Here is a 16808-nt window from a genome sequence, read left to right as displayed (position 1 = left end):
CTGTGCGTGCGTGGCACATCCCTTCGACGTGCCCCCTTCGCCTTGGGAGGTGGCGCCGCCTCGGATCTCCGGCTTTGCCCCAGTCACGCACACACACGCAGCTGCGAGTCTTCCAAGTCGCATGCGATGCACTTGCCCCCGCCCGCCCCCTCACCCCCCCCCCTCCTTCTCCCTCTGTTCTTTCTTCGACGCCCATGTGCGATAGGGACAAGTCCCTTCACTTCCAGAAAGTGCTGAGAAGGAGAGCCCTTGGCCAACGGACTCCTCCGCCCTCCTCTGCCAGTGCCGCCTCTCTCGGTTGTGCCCGGAGCGTGTTGTTGCCGCTCTTCTCTGCCTGTGTGCGTCGGCCCTGTACAGCCACCACCACCACCCCAGCATGGCGCTTCGCTCTCGAGGTGCCCCTTCACACCCCCGCTTCCAGCGCTTGCCGCTCCTGTCGAGTTGTTTGGTCTGCCACCGTCCGCGGTGTGTCCGTGCTTCTCTGTATGTGGCCCTGCCTTGGTCGTGATGCAGATCATCCATCGTCTACCAGTGCCATCACCACCGCCACCCTCCCCCTCGCTCCTGTTGTTATCGCTGCTGCGCACGCATCATCAGTCTTCACCATCGGGCGTGTGTCGCTCATCTTTCATCTCTCTCCGTCTCTCCCTCCGCTGGCTGCAGCATTGTGCCCTTCCTATCACCACACCAACTCCGCAGCAGCAGCGGCAGCACCGATGCCCACGAAGGAGTACATACAGCTTCTACAGAGGTTGTATGTGTACTTGAAGCGCAACAGCGGCCGAAACGTGCCCCACGGCATCTCGCAAATCACGCTCATCGACGATGATGACCTGACGAGGTGGTTCGTGCAGCTGCTCTACAAGGATGAGAACAACGCCGACTTCTACGTGTCGCTCGAGCTCGTCTTCAACGAAGATGTCGACAGCGAGGATAGCGTTGCAGGAGGTGCATGGGGTGTAAGCGCGGGCGTCGGTGGTGCGGGATCGCGGCATCGGCGTCCTTCACGACACATGGAGCCGAGCGCGTCGGCAACGACGCTAGCCGCCGCTGATGCAGCGCCACAATCTGCTGCCGCAACATCGTCACCACATGTCCATCGGCACGACACAACGGCAACGAGCTCGCCAGCACCACCAACGCAGCCATCTTCCTCGCTCACCTCTTCCGGTGCAGGAGATAAGGTGCGAGCGACCGCAGAGCGCGTTGGGGGCCGCGAGGTGGCCCCACGTGCAGTGGCCAGTTCTCGAGACGGCAGCAACGGCGCGCGCACCAGTGACCGAAGCACGCAGCAGCAGCAGCAGCAGCAGCAGAGCGACGACGATGCCAACAGCGTGCCCACCGCCACCACCCCGCAGCCGTACAACGACTTCCAATGTCGCCTCGTGGCCCTCGGCGAGGCGAGGCGGCCGCCGTTGACGTCCGAGGGGCACATGGCGCTACCCGAGAATGCCGATGGCGCCGGCGTGGCAGTTCCTCAGGTCAACGACCCGTCACAGCCTCTGGCGAGGCCGCAGACGAGTGCCTTCGCGTCCCCTCCTCCTCCCACTGCCGCTACGGGCGGCAGTCGTCGTCGTGCACGCATGCCGCTCGTCTTCGTCGTGGCGCCGCGTCTCATCGCGTCTTTCATCCACCACGGCGCCCTCTGCTCCCTCGAGCTCATGTCCCAGGACTGGGAACTGACACCGGAGAACATGGTGCTACTGCTGATCGCACTTTTCGAGACACTCAACCCCTTCGCCGGCGACGGCCGCGTGTCCGTTGATGACGCGGAGCGGATGGAGCACCTCCGCGAGACTGTCGCGGCGTGGGGTGTCGATGGCGGTGGCTCATCAGCGCTTGCAGCCGCGTACTCGGAGGAAGAGCATCAGCTCGGCATGGAGTACATCCGGCGCGCGCATCCGCACCTGTTCCGTCGCTATGTAGGTCCTCTCTCCGAGTCTGCGAGTGCCGCGCGCGACGGCATGCCGTCTCTGCCCGTCTCCTCGGAGTCGAGGGGCGGCCTCAGCGCCTCCGCGAACCCCAACATTGCAGCCGCAGCGGCTACCGGCGGCGGCATGGTGCAACGAAATCACCGCGACATGTACTTCGACAGCGGGAGCGCCGTCACCGCCACCGGGTCCGACTCAGTCAGGCCCTCAGCCTCGCCGCACAGTGCGCAGACCGCCACCACGACGCCGTCGCTCATGGGATTCGGGACCGGACACGGTCGTGGTAGCAGCGGCGCACTGGCGCCGCACGTGTTGCGTGACGTGTCGCATCTTAACACCGCCGTGTACGACGCGCTCGTGGCCACCTATGCTCCCCCATCGGAGCCGTCGCCGGTGTCCCCGCCGCCTCCGCTCTGCCCCACGCTGGGACAGCAGCAACCACGCCCAACAGCAGCGACAGCCAAGCCGGTCGTAATGCTGCTCGACTCACCCGCCCTCCTCGCGGACGCGGAAGGTGTGCGACTGTTCCAGTCCGGTGTGCGGGGGGTGCAGCAGGCCGTCGTCTCGACCACCGCCGCGGGGGAGGACAAGTACAGCGCGGCGGACAGCACGACACCCGATACACCTGCTGACAGAGACCGCGTTGGTGCTAGCCCGAAGTACAGTGGCAGTGCGTTCCCGTCGTTGCCTGCTCCGCTACAGCAGCGCACCCCGTCGACAAGGACAGCGACCCCACCGCCGTCGTCGTCGGCTTCGACGTCGGTCTTCGCGCCTGTCATGAACGCCGAGCGGGTGTTGCGTGCGCGTCCGCCGGCACTGTGGCATGTCGCCTACGCGCCCACACACCCGCACACGGCGGCGAGCTGTGGGAAAGTGCAGCTGCTGCAGCAACGCGTCGCCGAGCTGTGGATTCCATTCACGCTACTGCCGCCGCCACCCTCCATCAGCGGGTCTTCGACGGCAGTGAGCGGCATTCCAGCCACGTCGAGTGCGGAAGAGTCTCAGGTCACGCAGGTGCTGCGGCTCGCAGAGGCGGGCGTGTCATGCGAGCGCGGTGCCGCCGACAGCGCAGCGGCGCCCCTCCCTCTCGAGGTCCACCTCATTGGCGACGCCGGCGACAACGTTCAAGAAGCGCGGGTGGCCTGCGTGCTGCGCAACGTGCGGGTCTCCGCCACCGCGGCTCGAAAGTTCAGCAGCACCGTCAACCCTCTCCTGAACGCCAGCAACGGCGGCAGCCCCTCGACGACGCAACGAACATCGCTTCGCTTTTCGCTGCAGTCGTCAACGGCACCGTCCCCGGCGGGCGACGTCCACACGTGCCACCTGCCCCGTGGCCTCACGCTGCACTGCCGCAACATGTACCTTTACGGCCACCTCCGTGTCTTTGGCAACCTCGTGCTCGACAGCTGCGTCTTCGTCGGCTCCCTGACCACGGAGGAGCTGGCGAGCGTGCAGGTGTCGCGCTCTCACTTGGCGCTGATGCCGGATGATCGACTGCTGCTCCGGCAGCCGCCATACCGCAGGGGGCCGTCCGACCGTTGTCGTGGTGCTGGACGTGGCGCGCCACGTCAGCGCGCCTCCTCCACAGCCTCTCCAGGCGCCGCCGATGCGGCGAGGCCGCCGCCACCGCCACCGCCACCGCCTCCGGCCCTCTTCTACGCGCAACGCAAGGAGTGCGTGCTCGTACTGGACTCCTCTCGGGTTGAAATGTCGGAAGACACGCACGTCTACCGGCTGATGCCCAACTTTCACGCGGCAGCAGCTGCGGCGGCGACGCGTGGGTGGCAACGCAGCACTCAAGAGGCGGAGACTGAGAAGCGCAGCGGCGAGCCCAGCAGTGCGAGCTGTGACCGCGACGAGGATGAGGGCAGCGATGAAGTCGCTAGCGTCCGCGACAACGGAGAGGACAGTGGAGATGAAGGAAAAGCAGCGGCAGCAGCCGTCGCACCGTCTCTTGCAGCCATGATGGCAGTCCTGCGCTCGCTGATACTCGTGTCTAATCAAGCCCGCCTGCGGCTTGTCCGCTGCACCATCCACCCCGGCCGCAACACGGAGCGCACCGTCTTTGCCGAGCAGAACGCCATTGTCGACATGGCGCACTGCACCGTCACGGCCGCCATCTCCAGCGCCGTCAGCGTGCAAGGTTGCCGTGCTTACCTGGAGCACTGCTTCTTCGAAGGCAGCCCAACGACCACCGCCGCGGCAACGAGTGCCGTGCTGTCCGCGGAAGCAGCAGCACAAGAGGCTGTGGCTGACGGCGTGGGCACCGAAAGTGATCATGACACCGCCAGTGACCGCAGTGAAATACAGCAGCAGCCACCACCTCCCATACACGTCAACGACACGACGCGCTGCACCGGCCTCAACGTCGAGCTCGGCGGCACCCTCACCGCCCGCTACTGCGCGGCGCGGCATCTCTACTTTGCCTTCTGCGTTATCGCGCACTCGGTTGCCCACTTCTATCGCTGCCACGCCGAGGACGTCGTGAACGGCTTCACTGTCGACGCCTCCGCGGCCACGCTGGACGGCTGCTCGGCGGACACGAACCACGTCGGCGCCTTCGTGCTGCGAAAAGCAAAATGCATTCTGACGGACGACAGCGGTGGCAGCTTCCCACGGCGGTGCACCCTGCTCGGCGAGGCGCACGAGACGGCATGCCGCGCTGTGACGGAGGCGTTGCGGCAGCAGCACCAAGAGACGAGAGGAGGCGGTGTGGGGCCGCCGGCCATCACAGAGACGGAGTCCTTGTGGACCTCTGCGGCAGCCGTCGCGGAGCGCACCGCTCGTGTCGCGCTTCTCGCTCGGCGTCACTATGCAGAGCAGCTCCCTCGCTCCGACACGCTGAGCGACGCGGCGCCAGTGACCACCACGGCAACCCACGCCCCGCACCGTCGCTCGCAGACTGCGATCGGGATGTCCTCGCCGCAGCAGACGCTCGGCTTCTTCGGTGGTCGGTTCAGCCTCGAAGTGCGCGACGCCGCGCTCAAGGCAACCGGTGTGATGCTGATGAACGCGCACGACACCTCCGTCTACGCCTACGAGAACAGTGCGGTAGAGCTGGAGGAATGCGTCTTGTGGTCGACGGCAGAGGCCGAAGAGGCCGCCAGTGCGGCGGCCGCGACAGTGGCAGCCGCCCTCGGGTCCGCGGAGTCGTCGGCCGCGGCTGCCTCGGCGGCTGCGCTGAAGCTGACGGGTCGCCGCGCGTTGACCGGCGCGGACGGCACCTTTGACGGTCAGCTTCGGTCGGGGTCGCCGCGGCAGCGCTCCTGTGGTGTCAAGGTCGTGCACGCCAGCCTCAAGGCTCGGCGGTGTCTCATGGCGGGCTACAGCTTCGGCCTTGCGGCCATCCAGTCGGCGCAGGCAGAGCTGCAAGAGTGCCTGGTAGTGAACGCCATCAACGGCTACACGATCGACCACTCGCAATGCCGACTACGACACTGCGGCGCGGACACGTCCCACGTGGGCCTCTTCGCCCTGAACGGCTCTCGCGTGGAGGCCGAGAGCACGCCGCACGTGGTCGGCGTCAGCTCCTGCGGACGCACACCGCCGCCGCTGATCTGCGGCGGCGTTCCGGCAGTCTTCTGTGGCGACGTCTACGGCGTGGAAATCCAGTCAAGCGAGGTAGAGTGCACCGGCATCACCGTGCTGCGCGGCCGCGACAGCGGCTTCAACGCGTACAACGGCAGCACCCTGCGGCTGAGCAAGTGCCTCGTGGACATGTCCCCCACGGATGCGGCCAGCTATGTGTTCCGTCGGCCCAGCAGCGGCGGTGCGGCCGGGGTAGCAGCCGCAGTGGGAGAAGTGCATGCGAAAAGGCACGGCAGCTCGACGAACAAGGGCGATGCGGCGGGTATGGCTGGCCTATGGATTCACCACCTCCACCTCGACGTCAGCGACGCTGTCCATGCGCACAGCCGCAATCGACTCCTCGCGGAACAGCAAGGCGACACAGTGCCCCACCGCGACGAAGGCGGCGAGGACGGAAGGGGGAAGGCCATGCGCGCCGCTGCTCCGGCGGCTACCACAACCCCGACGACCGCCACCCCGCCATTGGCACCGTCGTCCGCGGGTCGTGTCGCACCAGCCGTGCGTACCTCAGGAGTGAAGGTGTGGTCTGGCAGCCAGTGCCACGCGCAGGACACCGAAGTGCGCTGCGTCACGTTCGGGTTTGCCTCCCTCGGTCCGGAGACTCTACTGGATGCACACCACTGCACGGCCAAGCACGTCGTCAACGGCTTCACCTCCGACGGCGGTGCGCTGCAGCTGACCAAGTGCAGCGCCAGCAGCAACCACGTCGGTGTGTATGTTCTATCCCACGCGCGCTGCGTCGTGCGGCGTGGCAGCTACACGGCGAAGAAGTACGGAATAGAGTGCCGCAGCGGTGTGCTGTCGCTGCAGGGCCACGTGAAGATCTACGGCTTCTCGCGCATCGGCATGTACCTGTACGACGGGGCGCACTGCGAGGCCGATTCGGACTGCGTGCTAGATATTCACGCACTGAAGCACGCCTCGCCGGGGTCGTCGGCGGACGTCACTCCTGCTGTCGTGCCAGCGGCAGGCAGTGGCATCCGCTCACCAAGCCTCCTTCAGCTGTCGAAGACGCAGCAGCCGCAACCACCGATGTCCACGGCGTCGACTACGTCACTGTGCAGCCCCGAGGACGCGGTGAACGTATCGGACCTGCTACCCGCCTGTATCGCCCTCGACGAGGCAACGGCGCACCTGCCGCAGGCGGTGCTCGGTGGTGGCGCTCGCTGCGGCGTCACCTGCGGCGACGGTGCGACGGGCTTCATTGGCAAGTGCATCGTGTATGACTGCAGCCTGGTCGGCGTGAACGTCTTCTACGGCGCACACCTGACGCTCGCCAACGCGCTTCTCCGCTGCGCGCAGCAGTACGCAGTGGTGGTGCACGTCGGAGGCGTGTGCCGTATCATCCAAAACGCCGAAGGTGACGAGACGGGCGACGATGACGACGGCCTTGCCGTGGACAGCACCGATGAAGGGGTGGATCGCGGGGCAAGAGGTAGCGGCGGACTGGGGAGCATTCTGCGGAGACATGGCCCCGGCGCCGCGGCGTCCGCGGCGGTACGGCGCTTGCGGCGTCTGGCTTCGCACATCGTAGCAGTCCCGTGGCGTGTGGCCCACCAGTGGGCAGGGCGACGTGATCCGGACGACGGAGCAGCAGCAGCCGAGTCCGTTGCGGAAGACAGTAGCGGCTGTGGTGCAGTGCTCAGCGGTGCGAGAGCGCGATCGCTCGCGACAGGATCGATGCCCGGCGCCCCACCAACACCGCGACACCCCCCGTCGCGCGTTGCTGATAAAGTGCAGCACCTCTCGTCTGATACCTCGTCGCGCTGGCGCGGCGAGACGAGGTCAGCCGTCTCACCCAGCTCCGCCACGGCAGCCACAGCGTCGCTGGTCGCCATCGGCGGCGGTGGCGGTGCAATTCTGGTGAGAGACGACGATGACGAGGTCGGCGGCCGCCGCACCCTGCCGCTGACAAGTGCCCTCCGGCGCCGCTTGAAGTGGCTTTGCTGGAAGACATACCTTGGTGCTCCGTTGCCCTTCCGACTGAGCACATTGACGATGCCCGTTGCCACGGTGGGCGCGAACGGCACCGGGCCGGAGCCTGGCAGCACGGCGGCCGGCGTAGCGGAATGTCAGTCCTTTTCACTGTCGCCTTCCGCCAGTGGCGCTGCCGCGCCTACGTCAGGTGCACCAGCGATCACCTCTGTCTTTCCGCCCGTCCGCCCGACCATCTGCGGCAGCTGCGTGGTGCGCGGAACGTGCACGATGGAGCGCGTCGTGCTGCGGCCCACGAATCATCTCCCGCGGCTCTTCGCCGAGTGCAGCCGCGCCGACCGTGCGCGAAATAGCGGGAAGGAGCACGACGACGAAGCGACGACGGCGACAGCGACAGACGACGAGGATGGGGCGATGGACACGGCGAGGGACAGCGCTGGCAACGTAGCCGCACTGAGACCGCGACGCAGCCCGTGGCCGGGGCAGGAGGTATGCAACTCGCCAGCGCAGCACCGTCACACAGACAGCAACAACTCAGCTGACGACACGACCTCGACTGGGGAACAGGGCGGCGACAGTGCGTATGCCTCTCCGCTCCTCACGACCGCCGCCACCATCAAGACATCCTTGGCGGCCGGTCACGCCGTCGCCGCTGCTTCTGCCAGAGCCGCAGACGGCTGGGCAGCCCTCCCCTCGGCGTGCGTCCTGCACCACCTGGTGCGGCAGCCGCCTGGTGTACACGTTTGCCAGCAAGGTGTGCTGAACCTCACGGACTGCATCGTGGACGCCTCGCTCTCCCCACAACCGTACCTCGGCGCTCGACACGCCGGGCAGATCGTCTCAGCGGTCGTGGCGTGTGAAGGGCCGTACGCGAAGCTTCACTGCGATTACGTGCGTGTCGTGCGCGGCGAGAGCGGCGACGAGGATGGCCGCACCGCCATCGAAGGAGGCGATGGCGGTGCCTCCAGCGCCCCTCGCCCAGTGACATTCCCCGCCCTCACCCGCTCCTCGGCCCTCCCTGCGCTCTCCCCCGACGCAGCCCCTCCTCTCTTAGCCGCCGCTGACGTTGCCACTGTCCCGCTGCTGCTTGTCTCGCTCGTGGACGGGGCACAGTGCACGCTGCACATGGTGGGCGCATCACTGGATGATTGGCCTTACGGCGCCTACAGTGCTGAATCGATCAACCACGACGGCAACGTCTGCAGCGACCCCATGACGGGTGCGGAGAAGGAAGATGCTGGCAACCCGCTGGGCTTCGCTGGCCGCGGTGGAGCGGCAGCGGCGCAGCTATCACCTGCTCGTCTCATTTCGGCACGCAACGCTGGCGTGATGCTGCGCACCACCGGCGACACGCTCGCTGAGGTCACCTACGCAAGCATTGCCGGCATCGTCGCGTCGCAGCGATCGCAGGTGTGGCTGGCGCACTGCACCGTGACGGGAACGGTGCCCATCATACTCGGCAGTGGCAGCTATTCTTCCCTGACGTGCTGCCGTGTTGTTGGCGGCGCGCGGGCCGGCCCCGCTGCAGCTGCGATCCGAGTCGAGGACGATGGCGACTTGACCCTCATCCGCTCGTCGGTGTGGACGCTGTCTCAGGGGCTGGCGGTGGAGTGCGTGGACTCTGGGTGCGTGCATGCGGTTGACAGCGAGGAACTGACGCTGGGAAGGGTGGCGGGATCAGCAGATGGGCACGGCGACTGTGAAGAGGCAATCGACGGTGCCGTCAGACAACCATGAGCGTCACGGCAATGAGCGTGACCCTGTGCACGCGTCGCCGTCGTCTGCGCCACTTTAGCGCGCCGCGGTACCGTCGCCTAGGCGCACTCCTGTCTGATGTCATTCTTTTCTCCTGTTCTCCGTGTGCTGAGCCTCAGCGTGGCTGTGCTGGTGTGCCGCCGCCGCTGGTTCCCCCCTCCCCCTCTCTCCCTCCCCCGGTCTACACTGAGCTGCCATGCGTGCGCGCGAATATCTCTGTGAATGGGGGAGGGGTGTCCATCACCGCCGTCATCGTCATCGTCGTTCCTACCAAAGCGAGCTGCAACACACTCGTCTTCGTGTTTCATCGTTCCCCACTCGCGTCTGCGATGACGCCGTGCACGCATCGCGCGCGAGGCGACGATGGATTACATGTGCCCCCGCAACGGCCGACTAACCGCGGTGCCGTGTTGTGGCGCGGGGGAGGCGACTGTTCCTGTTCGTGCGTCCACTTGCGGCGGCGCACAAAATGGGGCGACAGGTGGGGAGGGGCGTGTGCGGCCGCCTTTGAGCAGCCGTGCTGCTCCTCACGCCTGCCGTGAGGCCCATCCATCACCCACGCGACATCTGACCCCATCCCTCTTTTTCTCCCTCTTGCACAGTCTTTTCACTGCGATATTGCTCCCACCGCATCCACGCCCCATCCACACCCCATCTCATCCCATACAGCTCCCTCGTCCGTGGCGACGCCCCCGCTCCTCTGCGGCCTGTGCGACGGCGCGCCAGCGCGACGAGTTCGGTGAAACACACGGCACAGCGAACAGAAGATGTCGTCGCACTACCGCGAATTGAACCAGCTCTTCGTGGACGCCAATGGCCAGCCGGACTTCGACGCCACCGTTGAGATCAGCGCGTCGCTGCCCATCAAGCAGCTGTTCCAGGAGCGCTCTCTGCTCTGCCCAAGCAGCAGCAACAGCGAGGCCACTGCCGCGAGCAACGCGAGCCCATCCACGGTAAAGCCCGTGCACGAGACGACGGCGTTGCTGCGGACGTGTAATGCGGTGCTGCGGTGGGCTGCGGCTGAAAAGGCGGGGCAGGATCAGGGAGGCGCTGCCGTCGCCGCGAGAGCTGCAGCGGTGGGCCAGATCGACTCCCTGCAGAGCCCCGATGAGTGCCGCATGGCGTGGAAATTCCTGGCAACCTTCGCTGGTCAGCCAGCCGCCCTCGTGTGCATCGACAAGGCGCTGACGGAGGTGGCCGTCGACTTCCACTACGCCATGGCCCGCCCTCGCCAGTTCGACATGTTTGTTCACCTGAGCGCCATGGAGAAGTTCTTCATCGACGGCGACTCGCTGCTCATGGCGGCGCTGTCGTCGCCGCACGTTGACTGGGACCTCATGCAGCCGCTGCACGTGCTCCACAACGCCCAGGTGCTTCTGCGCGGGCTGCAGTCGCGTGGCGGTCACTTCCACATCGTCTTCTTCCGCCACACAGCGTGGTTCTGGGAGCCGACGCCGCAGAAACTCTTCATCCGCGAAGCGCTGCGCGAGACGCTGACGGCCGTCGCCGCGACGAACCCCGACAGTCGCCTTGTGGTGGACACCTTCGACAGCTTCCACTCCGAGGAGTTCGCGGCCTACGTGAGCAAGTACGAGCCGGAGTTTCTCCTCATGTCCGATGGCGAGCAGCTCGGCCACGAGACGGAGCTGATGCACCTCTTCCACAACCACACTGAGGAGGAGCTGCTGCGCTTCGAGAAGGAGGGGGGCATCGGCGAGGAAGGCACGCCTGCCTCGGCGGCAAGCGCGACGCCGTTGACGGACGACGAGAAGCTTGAGTTGAAGCAGCGCATCACAGAGGACCAGACGATGGAGCTGAAGCGCCCCTACCGAAGCCTCGTCGACGACGAGAGCCACGGCGACACGGTGGCCTTCTACTATCACTGCTTCCTCACGTGGGCCACGGCGCGGCGCATCAAGGTTGCCTACTCCTCCCGCATCATCACCCGCGAGAACGCCGTCGTGGTGTTCGCCGTCACAGTCAGCAGCGGCAACTTCGCGCGCTCGCTGGTGCTCGAGCCGAACTCCACAAAGCTAGCGGCGGCTCTCGAGCGCGCCGTGCCGCTGCCGACGCTCTCCGATGCCTCTCTCGCGCTAACTAAGGACGGGCAGCTCTCCCGTCGTGAGCAGGTGGTATCGGCTGCGGTGCACGCCTACCTGCACGCAGGCGACAGCACCCCGCCGCGCACGGAGCAGCAGCGGCAGCTATGCCAGGTGATGGTCACCACTGCTTACTGCACCGCCCTCGTAAGCGCCGAGCTGCGTGCGCAGCGTAGCGTTACGTCGCCGGTGGTGGCCGCCTTCCTCAACGAAATGGCACCCTACCTCCTGCAGGCCTTCCAGCACTGCGACTGCGCCACGGGGCGCGGCACGGAGTTCGACGTGTACGACGGCCACCTGATCACCATCATGGCGCACCTCCTCCGCACAACGCCGGCGGAGCAGCTGCTCGACGAGGACGGCATCACGGATGTGAACCTCAGCTGGCAGGACGTGGTCGGCGACGAGTCCGCCATCATCACCGGCGGCGCGCTCTCCGCGCTGCCCGACGTCATCCTCGCGGAGCCGAAGAAGGCGATGAAGTACCCCCACCTCACTCACGACCTCATCGACCAACTCGCCCGCGCCTTTCGAGTGGAGGGGCACGTGTCGAACCGGCCGTACCCGGCGACGCTCGGCAACGCCAATGAGCTCGGCGGCTGGATCGTGTCGCAGCCCTTCGACGAGCTCAACGACGTCGTCGACGCGTACGTTGAGCGCGAGTCGCAGCGCAATGTGACGGAGCGCGAGCGCCGCAAGCAGCTTGCCATGGAGGCGGCCTTCGTCACGGACGCGGCGCAGCAAGCCGAGTCGATGGGCATTCGCGGCTTCACGGCCGGCACGCTGGCGGTAGTGTGCTCCGACAGCGATGAGGACGAGGCGGCGGCGGCCACGGACGGCGCGGCAGGCACGAGCACCGGGAAAGTGGCCAAGAAGGTGAAGCAGCAGCACAGCGGGCAGAAGAATAAGAAGGCGCGCAGCCGCGAGGACATTATCCGCGAGGAGGCGAACTTGCGGGATGCGAACAAGACAGTGCAGGACTGGACCCAGCAGGTGGCGGAGCTGTGCAAGAAGACGGACCAGGCAAGTCGACTGACAGACGTCGCGGACAGCATCGGCCTACTGACGGCGGCCATCACCCGCATGACCGGCACGTCGTTCGGCCGCAACTTCGACCCTGGCGAGGTGCTCAAGGATGGCAGCGCCGTGCCGCTGCAGCTGACGATGTGGCGCCTGCTCGTGGACGCGAGTGGCATGCGCGAGGCGGAGCTCGCCTTCACCATCACCGATGACGACGCCGATCGCAGCCCGGCGGCTGACAAGAAGCGGAAGAAGTCGGCCAAGGACAAGCGCGCGACGAACCTCTACGCCTTCGGCCTCATCGCCGACCTCGTGGAGGAGAACATCACAAACGCCAAGAGCGGCAGCCACGGCAGCGACGATTGGGGCAAGCTGGAGCGGCTGCGCAAGGTGAAGAAGGACTTCACCGTGTACGACGCGACGTCCTACCTGAACTGGGTCTATCTCACCTACGTGCAGCTGCACTTCCAATGCAAGCTCATGACTCGTGTGGTGCGGCTGCAGCTGATGCAGTGGAAGAACGAGCGGGAGCGGGCGCGGCAGGCGCAGGAGGCCCCAAACATCAACGTCGGCGTCCCACTTTTCCTGTACTGTCATCACAAGGTCCTCGCATGCATCCGCGACAACGGCGTGGCGATCTCGACGGACGACCTCGACGCGGTGCGCTCCGCCCTGGCACACTTCGACTTTCCCGCCTCGTACTACGAAAAGGTGGATGGCGCCATAGCCAAGTGGCAGAACAGCGCCGTCTCCGTCCTGCCGCCGAGCCACCGCCCGCGGCAGAAGGCGTGCTTCGAGACCCCGGAGATGATGCAGCTGATGACCATGGGCCACCTCCTGGAGAGGCCGGTGATTCCAACGAAGGACTACCGTGTCGTCTTCAACCCTGACGGGTGGCAGCGGGAGCTGCTCGACATCGTCGACAACCGCGGCAGCGCCGTCGTATGTGCGCCGACGTCGGCGGGCAAGACGTTCATCTCGTACTACTGCATGTACAGCGCGCTGAAGACGTCGAACACGAAGGTGGTCGTGTACGTGGCGCCGAACCGCGCCCTCATCAACCAAGCCGTTGCCGATGTTTGCGCGCGCTACGGGTCGAAGAAGTACTCCTTCCCCGGCCGCAACGTGTACGGCGTGCACGGTGGTGCCGACTACCACCGCTACGTGGACAGCTGTCAGGTGCTCGTGACGCTGCCGGAGGTGCTGGAGACGCTGCTGCTGTCGCCCAAGTACAAGGAGTGGGCGAAGCGACTCGACTATGTCATACTGGACGAGATCCACACAATGGAGAGCAGCGGCAACGGCGATGTCTGGGAGCGCGTTCTGGCGCTGCTGCCCTGCCCGTTTGTCGCCCTATCTGCCACCCTCGGCGAGACGCAGCAGCTGTGCGGGTGGTTGAACCGCGTGCAGCAGCGGTTGGAGGCGCAGCAGCCGGAGGCGGCGAAGCGCGACTTCACCGTACACGACATCCCGTCCAGCGGCAGCATCCAGCGGTGGAACGACATTAAGAAATACATGTACCTGCCCCCACCCGGCTACCACCCGCAGCTGAAGAAGCTGACGGCCAAGTACCCGAACAGGTACATCCACGACCTGCACCCGTTGTCGATCCTCACACTGGAGCAACTGCAGAGTGGCTTCCCGCCGGACATCACGCTGGTGCCGAGCGAAGTGGTGCAGCTGTACCAGAAGATGTGCACCCTCTTCACCGAGCACGTCTTCGCGAAGTGGTCGAAGGTGGCCATTGTTCAGGCGATGAAGGCGCAGCTGAGCATGCTCCTACCCGAGACGTACTTCCAGCAGGAGATCTACATTACACAGCAGCGCGCGCGGCAGTACGAGGCGGACGTCAAGAACGCCTTCGCGTACTGGGTGTACCTCAACAAGGGCTGCGACGCCGATGGACTCGAGACGCTGTCGGAGGGGGAGGTGGTCGCCTTCAACACCGACATGCGCGAGCTGTGCGAAACGATCCTGCAGTCCTTCTCCCAGCGCCTGCGCGAGGACGAGGCGCAGCTGGACAAGTATGCGACGGACGCGGCGCTGAAGCCGGAGGGGCGGCCAGTGGACACCTCGGCAGCCGAGGCTGAGGCCACCGCGAGCGACACTGCCACGGCAGCGACGACGGCGATCGCGCAGCCGCGCAAGGCCTTCTTCCCTGAGTCGAAGGAGTTCATTGCCGACAACATCATCAGCGTACTGCGGGAGCTGAACAGTCGTGACATGGGGCCCACGATCGTCTTCACCTTCGAAGGCGAGGACTGCGACGACCTCACGAAGGCCATCATCGCCCGCCTCGAGGATGCGGAGGCGGCGTACCGGCAGACGGAGGAGTTCGCGCAGTACAAGGCGACCATGGAGCGTAAGGCTGCCGCGGCCGAGGCGGCGCGCAGGCAGCGCGAGTCAACGCTGAAGCAGAAGAAGCTGACGACGGACGACGGCGGTGAGGTGGACCGGGCGGACCGCGACGTGGACAACAACATGAACGACGACGAGGACTACGTGGTGCCGGATGTGCTGCCGGAGTTCACGTTCATTGGGCAGTACTGCACGGTCGACCCGATTGTGGTGAAGGAGGCGGTGGAGGAGTGCATCAAGCGTGGTGACACGCTCTGCGCCCGCGCCATCCAGCGCGGCGTTGGCATCCACCACGCTGGTGTGAAGGGTAAGCTGCGTCGCATGATGGAGATCCTCTTCCGCGGTCGTCACTGCGGCGTCATCTGCGCCACAGAGACGCTCGCCCTGGGTGTGCACAGCCCGTGCCGCTCCGTCGTTCTCGCCGGCGACCACGTGCTGCTCAACACGACGCAGTTCCGCCAGATGATGGGCCGCGCCGGTCGCCGTGGGCTCGACTACCTTGGCCACCTCATCTTCCTCAGCGTCAGCATGAAGAAGATTACGCGCCTCATGACGAGCAGCATGACTGTGATCAAGGGCAACGTGCAGGTGGACCCGATCACGCAGCTGCGCCTGCTGCAGCTCTACGACTACGCCCGCCACCGCGATCTCAAAGGGGCGGAGGAGTGGAGCCGGCGCGCGCTGGGTATGGCGGAGCGGCTGTATGTCAACCCCCTCTTCTTCGCCGGGCGGGCGGCGATGGAGAACGGCAACATGGAGTCCTTCACGGTCGAGTTCGCGCAGATGCTGCTCGGCTTCCTGCACCGCGAGGGGTTGCACTTCAAGGACCGGCCCTCCTCGCTCGGTTCCCTGCTCGTGGACGCCATGTACGTGTTCCGCAACGCGCAGGTCGGCGTCGAGGGCTTCGCGTTCATCTCCATGATCACGCGCAAGGTGTTCGCCAAGGCACGCCTGGCACGCCGCTTCCGCTATCTGGCGCCGTCCGACGACGCGGTCGTGCAAGAGGCCAAGGCGGAGCTCCTCGCGTACCTCTTCTCCGTGAACAAGGTGTGCGGGGTGCCGCTGGAGCTCCACCGCTCTGCGCTGAGCGACCCGGCTGTGATCGAGCTGTGGTCCGGTCGCCGCGTCGCGAAGCAGCACCGCGTCGTGCTGGCGCCGCTGGACGTCTGCTCGCCGGCGACGAAGCCGTTCAGCTACGTGTCCGTGTTCCGCATGATCTCCGCCTTCTATACGTACCTCGCCAGCACGCTAAAGGAGCCGGCGGACACGCGGCTGCCGTACATGTGCGCCAAGACGAAGAAGAAACACTGCATCTTCGGCGGCACGTCGGACATGCCGCTGATGGCGAAGTTGAAGGAGACAGCCGAGCCGTACGCCGCCCGTGACCCCTTCGTGGCCATCAGCGGCTGCGGCGACCATTTTGTGCACAGCGAGGACCTCGTCACGACGCTGCGCCGAGGCCTCTTCTGCGACCGCCGCATGCTGCCAGTGCTGGACCTGACGGACGGCTGCCGCCACGATGGGGCGCAGGTGCTCATCAACGCCTGCATCACCGACTTTGTGCGCTGCAAGGCGCAGATCGACTCGGTCCGCTCGAACTTCCGCTTCACCCTGCTGGAGGAGCTGAACGGCCTGAGCCAGTCCGAGAGCTACGCCGTGCTGAACCAGACGGAGCGGCTGCTGTCGAACATATCAGGGCTGACGCGAGACGACAAGTACACGCCGCTGCAGGTGCTGAGCGCCCTCTACCCCGAGCGCGAGCGCGGCGAGAACGTCGCGGAGGAGGACCTCAAATTCTACGCCGGCACGCTAGGCGTGATGGACTTCGCCAGCCAGCTGCACGAGCTGCGGCCGCACATTGACAAGGAGCTGGCGATGGTGCAGTGGATGGCCCGCATCGCCGAGATGCGACGCGCAAGGAAGTAGTAGTAGCACTAGTAAGACGTCTTTCAGGTGTGTGGTGGAAGGCGATGGGTGATGTGAGGCTGATGGGCCAACACGTGAGCTGCTTGCTCGTCGGTTCGACCGAACTCCGCCGATGTGATGCTCCCTGTCTGCCGCGCTCCTCCTCCACCGTTGTTATGCGTCGTCGTGGTCGTCGTCTGTGAAGTCTTATCTTGGG

At 65.9% G+C, this 16808-nt stretch overlaps 2 protein-coding genes across 2 annotated transcripts; both read left to right on the top strand.

Moving 5' to 3' along the window:
* Positions 1-716: 716 nt before the first annotated feature.
* On the top strand, positions 717-9191 carry LMJF_03_0700 (conserved hypothetical protein; the record flags this gene model as incomplete). The annotated part of the gene is made up of 1 exon (XM_003721698.1): positions 717-9191. One exon carries the CDS (start codon positions 717-719, stop codon positions 9189-9191), a length of 8475 nt encoding a protein of 2824 aa, XP_003721746.1.
* A 785-nt stretch (positions 9192-9976) lies between these two features.
* Positions 9977-16612, top strand: LMJF_03_0690 (conserved hypothetical protein; the record flags this gene model as incomplete). Its single annotated transcript, XM_003721697.1, has 1 exon — positions 9977-16612. The coding sequence occupies one exon, from the start codon at positions 9977-9979 to the stop codon at positions 16610-16612; it is 6636 nt and encodes a 2211-aa protein (XP_003721745.1).
* Positions 16613-16808: the final 196 nt, after the last annotated feature.

Source organism: Leishmania major, chromosome 3 (genome assembly GCF_000002725.2).
Source record: "Leishmania major strain Friedlin complete genome, chromosome 3".
NCBI classification, from domain to species: Eukaryota; Euglenozoa; class Kinetoplastea; order Trypanosomatida; family Trypanosomatidae; genus Leishmania; species Leishmania major.
The sequence above is the reverse complement of the archived record's forward strand: the minus strand, read 5'-3'. Positions and strand labels throughout refer to the sequence as shown.